The sequence below is a fragment of the Vanessa cardui genome, chromosome 3, assembly GCF_905220365.1.
Source record: "Vanessa cardui chromosome 3, ilVanCard2.1, whole genome shotgun sequence".
In the NCBI taxonomy this organism is placed as follows: Eukaryota; Metazoa; Arthropoda; class Insecta; order Lepidoptera; family Nymphalidae; genus Vanessa; species Vanessa cardui.
Genome location: NC_061125.1, coordinates 12,092,075 through 12,099,156, shown reverse-complemented (window position 1 = coordinate 12,099,156; position 7,082 = coordinate 12,092,075). Strand labels below are relative to the sequence as shown.

The 7,082-nt window shown below is 34.8% G+C and overlaps 1 protein-coding gene across 1 annotated transcript; it reads left to right on the top strand.

Moving 5' to 3' along the window:
- The first annotated feature begins 2,392 nt into the window (after window positions 1-2,392).
- Window positions 2,393-6,864, top strand: LOC124543660 (toll-like receptor 7). The gene has a single exon (XM_047121921.1). The coding sequence runs from the start codon at window positions 2,699-2,701 to the stop codon at window positions 6,584-6,586; it is 3,888 nt and encodes a 1,295-aa protein (XP_046977877.1). The 5' UTR covers window positions 2,393-2,698; the 3' UTR covers window positions 6,587-6,864.
- Window positions 6,865-7,082: the final 218 nt, after the last annotated feature.

The following is a 7,082-nucleotide window of genomic DNA, read 5'->3' as shown; positions in this document are numbered from 1 at the left end:
TCTGCCACTCTGGCGCGTCAATTATCTATACTTCTATACTAAAATTATAAATGTGAAAGTAACTCTGCCTGTCTGTCTATCTGTCGCAGTTTCATGACCAAACCAATAGTCGAATTTGATGAAATTTGGTATGAAACAAACTTGATCTCAAAGGAAGGACACAGGCTACTTTTATGTCTATCATTTGGCAATGAACACTCTAAAACGTAAACGAAGCTGCGGACAAATAGTAATTCATAAAACTAAATTTTATGATATTCAATTATTGTCTAGGAACCTCTAAAATGAGCTGAAGATGCTGACGACATGATGTGTACGCGTATTCTCCAAAGCAATGTGGCGCACTTTGGGTGAGGTCTATATTCAGTAGTGTGGTAGTAATAGGTGATGATGTTTATGATGATTCGAGATGTATAGTTATAAATACAACTATAAATTTCAATATTATCTTCTTATACATTAAACAATTAATGATATTGACTTAAAAAAATATTACAGAAAAGTATGTTTAATTCTAGTTGAGTCTTGAAGCTATTAAAGAGGTGTGCTGTCATTAAATTTACGAGGTTTTCTGTAATTATAAATAAAATTTCACTATTAAGTTTTATCACGAAAAATAACAAAATATGTATTTATTTTGATCTGCGTTGTTGAATAGTTGTTGACAAATAAAATTTGATAACGTTATAGAAAAACGCTCTTCAAAATGTACAGGTATATTCGATATAGATAAAGTATTATAGTTTATTCAAAGCGCTTTTACACAAACAACGTAGTCTGTTGTCAATAAATTGTCAAGTTGTTGTTGACGATTTAATATATGGCGTATACGAGGCAAATTGACAATTTGTGCAGTTCCAAAATAAGCCCTATGTAGCGGACATAAAGGACACATTCCTATCAATCATTCTCAATTCAAAGTGTGAATAAGTAAGTGAACGTAGAAGACACGACTTTTCCATTTTTCTCCCACTGCGTACAGTCCCAGTTTTCGGAATCGAAAAACATTAGGAAGCAACAGAACATTCGAATTTAAAATTTTATTTGTGACGAAAGTTTGACTTTGAACACAGCGTCTGTGAAATTCAAGCGTTTTATGACTTTTACGATCGCATAAACGTGATTTATGTTAATAACACGTCAGCCTCTCAAGTCTTTGAGTTGTATAATTGAGTTTAAAATTGATAACGTTGAAATTCATGATATTTGCATAATGTTTCACCAATAATCAAATAGCAAAAATCATTGTGCTAACTCGTGCCATGTTTATAGCATTGCATTGTTAATCGTAGGAAAATGAAGGTTGAATTTTCTAGGAGTTATCAAGAAAAGTGCGAAATGAATAGAATTTAATGATGATATTTGCATAATGTTTCACCAATAATCAAATAGCAAAAATCATTGTGCTAACTCGTGCCATGTTTGTAGCATTGCATTGTTAATCGTAGGAAAGTGAAGGTTGAATTTTCTTGGAGATATCAAGAAAAAGTATGAAATGAATTGAATTTAATGAATGATGTTTTTCGATTCCTAACGTTTGCAGACTATTAAGTCGTACTAGAAACTCGCCCCGGTTTGGCAAAGGTGCAATGACATCACAAGATAATCTTCTAAAATTATGACCATTTATTTAATAACTGTCCATGTTTTATACACAAAAAACTTCCTCTCGGATTACTCTATCTCTTTAAAAAAAACACGTCAAAATTCGATCCGTAAATTTAAAGATCTAAGCATACACAGGAACAGAAAGTGCAAATTTTTGCCTTGTAGCTCAACATCAAATTATTCAAGTTTACAATCATGACATAAGATATTCTTTTCACATTATTCGTAGAACATTGTTATACAAATTTAAGAAGGTTAAATAAGAATTTATCATAGATTAGGCAACTACGATAGGGTTTATATTCATTTCTAAGATTCTATTGAATAAATTGTAAACGAGAACCTAAAACCTTATGTAAATTTTCAAAGAAAGTGGCGGCCTCTACTGTATGATTACTTATAATATATATTCGACAAAAAACCTGGATTTGATATGTTTTAATATAAATACAGATGTTTATAACAGATAACATTAATTATAATAAAACGTTATTTACTTTATAGTTGGTAACTAGCCTACTGCATTTATGTTGGTTACAATAATATTAATTAGATTTATAGTATAAAATCTTTAAGCAATATAAATATTATTTAAAATTATAAAATCTTGATTTTTCATTTAATGGGCCTTAAACTACTATAAGTTTGTTAAATGTTACTTTGCTACTTCTCACTAGATGGCTCTACGCGTTCTTAAAGTAGGCGAGAGCTTACTAGGGGTGCGGGCGGGGGGAGTGGGGTTACTTGCGCGTCCCCACTGCCACTTCCACGAGTCAAACGCAACGCTTGACAGTCACAACGAAACCGCGCCGCGGAGAGGATGCGTTACAACTCGCGCCTATCTCCCACACACGCAATAAATTCTTAATAACAGAAAACTGTCAAATAATCAACTCGTATACGTGTGCTGTATTTAAGTTACATAATATTTATCAAGAACTTTTAGTGTAATCTGAAAAGGACGTTAGTGAAGTGAAATGCTCGCAAGTTTTTCTTTAGCGCTAAACTGTACTTTGTTTCGGAAATGGTGATATCGACCCACGGGGAGTGTTTATGAGACGTTCTACATTGGAATGAAATATCTGTGATAATGTTTGCTATAACGGCTGTGTTCTGTGCGCTCGTGCACGTCGGGTGGACAGTGCCCTACGGCTCCGACAAGTGCATTCGAGTTACCGATAGGGACTCTGAAAGTAACGTTATCTGTAAAATTCGCACTTTAGATGGAGACGGAAGCAGTATATCATCAGTACACTCAGAGACGAACCGTCTATCTATCGAATGCAACCACCTCTTGTTATTCGAAAGTTCACTTCGGGCGCATTATTTCAGCCCCGTTGTGAGTCTCACCGATCTTTCTATAAGTAACTGCAAACTACTTAGTGTTCCGGATAATACTTTTCAAGATCTGAATAAATTAAGGCGACTAAAACTTCGCTCAAAGAACTCAGAGTGGAGTCCTACCAAGAACTTGGAATTAACTTTGAAGTCTTTCAATGGATTATCGGAACTGCAGTCGTTAGATCTCGCTCAAAATAACATCAAGTTCGTTCCTTCCGGAGTATTTTGCTCCCTGGAGAACTTAAACACATTAAATTTAACACGTAATAGAATAAGAACCGTCGGTCAGATTGGTTTCGGTTCTGGATGTGGTTCCGGTCTTCATACGCTTGATTTGAGTTATAACGAAATCAAGACGTTATCCGAGGATTCTGAATTATTAAAATTAAGAAGTTTGCAACAATTATATTTGCAACACAATAACATTACTGACATATCAAGTGAAGCGTTCAACGGTCTTGTTTCATTAAGAGTTCTAAACATATCACACAACCGTTTACATACTTTACCCGAAGGCATATTTGCTTATTCAAGAGAATTAAGGGAAGTTTATCTTAACGATAACTCCCTATTTGAACTCGCCAGAGGAATTTTTCATCGACTGGAACAGTTGATTGTTTTGGATTTATCGAGTAATCAACTTGCGAGTAACCATGTTGATCATGGGACTTTCCTCGGATTAATAAGATTAATTGTCTTAAATTTATCGAATAATGCATTGACAAGAATAGATGGGAAGACTTTTAAAGATTTATTTGTTTTACAAATATTAAACTTGAAGAATAACTCGATTGGATACATCGAAGAGAATGCTTTCTTGCCATTATATAATCTTCACACACTCAACTTAGCTGAAAACCGACTACATACAATAGATGAAAATTTATTTAATGGATTGTTTGTACTTAGCAAATTAACACTCAATAATAATTTGCTTGTTAATATAGATAGAAAAGCATTTAAAAATTGCTCCGATCTTAAAGAATTAGATTTGAGTTCTAACCAATTGTTAGAAGTTCCTGATGCACTATGGGAGCTACCATTCTTGAAAACCCTTGACTTGGGAGAAAATCAAATATCAGATTTTAGAAATGGTTCCTTTAAAAACCTCAATCAATTAACAGGATTGAGATTAATTGACAATCAAATCGGAAATTTGAGTGTTGGTATGTTTTGGGATCTTCCCAACTTACAAGTTTTAAATATAGCCAAGAATAAGATACAATCTATAGAAAGAGGAACCTTCACTCGAAATTCGCAGCTGGAGGCAATAAGATTAGATGGAAATTTCTTGTCGGATATCAACGGTGTATTTTCAACGCTATCAAGTCTTTTGTGGCTCAATCTATCAGAAAATCATCTAGTGTGGTTTGATTACGCGTTTGTGCCTAGTAATTTAAAGTGGTTGGACGTGCACGGTAACTTTATTGAACACTTAGGTAACTATTACAAGTTACAGGACGAAATTCGTATAAAAACATTGGATGTTAGCCATAATAGAATAGTGGAAATATCATCTATGGCCATACCTAATAGTGTAGAACTGTTGTTTATAAATAATAACTTTTTATATAATATTCATGTGAATACGTTCTTCGATAAAAAGAATTTGACGCGAGTGGACATGTATGCAAATGAAATTGGACATTTAGAACTGAATAGTTTACGTTTATCAACTGTGCCAGTAAACAAAACTTTACCTGAGTTTTATATCGGTGGTAATCCATTTCAGTGCGACTGTACCATGGAATGGTTACCTATTATAAACAATATGACTGCTATGCGGCAGTACCCGCGTGTGATGGACTTAGAAAATGTTTTGTGTAAAATGACAAATACTCGTAGTGGAACTCATGTGCCCTTAACTAATCTTAAAACATCGGACTTTTTGTGTGAGTATGAAACTCATTGTTTTGCTATCTGTCATTGTTGCGATTACGACGCGTGTGACTGTGAAATGACTTGTCCACAAAATTGTACCTGCTACCACGACCCGTTATGGAACACTAACGTTGTTGATTGTTCCGGCCAATCTTCCGTGGAAATACCACACAAGATACCCATGGACGCAACCGAAGTATTTTTAGACGGAAACAATATAAGAGAGTTGCAAGACCACGTTTTCATCGGACGACAAAAGATGCGGTCTCTCTATGTGAATAATAGCAATGTAGATAGTATACAAAATAGAACATTTGCAGGCCTAAATGCTTTACAAATACTACATTTGGGTAACAATAAATTAAAAGAATTAAAGGGATTCGAATTTCAACAACTAAGTAGTCTAAAAGAATTATTTCTACAAAATAATTTAATAAGCCATATCGCAAACATATCATTTTTATCGCTTAAATCGTTAGAAATATTACGTCTAGATGGAAATAGACTAGTCGATTTCGGTGTTTGGAGTTTCAACCATAATCCAAATTTGAAAGCTGTGTCTCTCGGCAACAATTTATGGTCATGCAAATGTCGTTATCTACAAGAGTTAACCTCGTATTTGGCTGAGAATGCACAAAAAATTATTGACATAACTGACGTATGGTGTTGGAATGGGGATGCGAAGCCGCCACAGAAAAAAGAACTTAATTTAAATGGAACTGCCTGCAGCGATTATTATGCCGATAATTCAGTCATCGGAAACATGTTGGTGTCGAACTACGTTCCCATGATGGTCTCGACTCTTACCGGCTTTATGCTAATTTTATTAGTTTTGGTCTTACTGTTTCTTTTTAGAGACTCGTTGCGTGTATGGCTTTATACTAACTGTGGCATTCGAGTCTTTTCGTTTTCTGGTGCATTCGAGGAGAATGAAAAACTATATGATGCATATGTTTGCTACAGTCCTAAAGATGAAGAATTTGTCATACAGTCTCTAGCTACTGAATTAGAAAATGGTAATCCTTCTTACCACCTTTGTCTTCACTATAGAGATATTCCACACCACGGTGCTCAGTATATGCAATGTGCTCCACCAGTAGTTGAGGCAGCTGAAGCATCAAAAAGAATAGTATTGGTGCTGACTAGAAATTTTATGCAAACAGAATGGTCGCGATATGAATTCCGACAGGGATTGCATGAGGCATTAAAAGGATGCATTTATAAATTAGTCTTAATAGAAGAATGCTCGGTTGTTAGAGATGCTATGTGTGATCCAGATTTGCGACCGTATCTCAAGACGAGTTCCCGTTTGAGATGGGGTGAAAAGAGATTTTGGGAACGTCTGAGGTACATGATGCCGGATACGTCGCATTCAAGTCACAAAACGCGATCTCACAACTATAGAAAGAATATAAACACATATACGTTAGATTCTTCTGTACCTAATGGAGGAAATCGTACGTTAAATTATCCGGACAAATCACCAGTGTTAGGAAATACTGGACAGGGAGCTAGTGCGCCTCCCGATTATAGTACAGAGGTACGACAGTCTCCATCAGCTGTGAGACAAACACAAGGAGTCGCTTACGGTCCAGATGGGAGACCTATATCAGATCACATATATTCATCGATTGATTCTGATTACTCCTCCTTAGAACAAGGTATGGCGCCAGGCAGACGACGAGAGTTGCGGCAGTGGCCACCTCCACCACCTCTGGTGGACACGGGCAATGCCGTGCAAGCTTACCTAGTCTAGACGGGCCGTAGCCCACTTCCAGTCACATTGTATATATTTATGTAGATGTTAGATTTAGTACGCTGTAAATATTGTAATTATTAGATTTAAGTGCTATACCAAAATTTATGTAAGTGAACTTACTATTGCCTGTTTGTTATCCTGTGTATAGTTTCGTATTAAAATTTTAAAGACTGCTGTAGCAAATAAATATTGTAAATAGCAAAAACAAGTGATCATACTATATAAATATCATTAATATGGCGTTATTTATACACTATAAAGAATAAAGTGATGAAGATTTATAAAAAAAATGTCTTTTATTGTGTAAAAACCTCTTTGTAAAAATACATCAAGACTTAATTGAAACTGACTGACTTGTTATAAGAAACATAATACATTTGTACTAGATTTATTGATATAAAATAGTAAAGCTTTGCTACAAAAATCATTAACTTTATTTATAAGGTCAGTTATTATTATTTAAAGATGAATTAATCGTCACAAAATAAATATC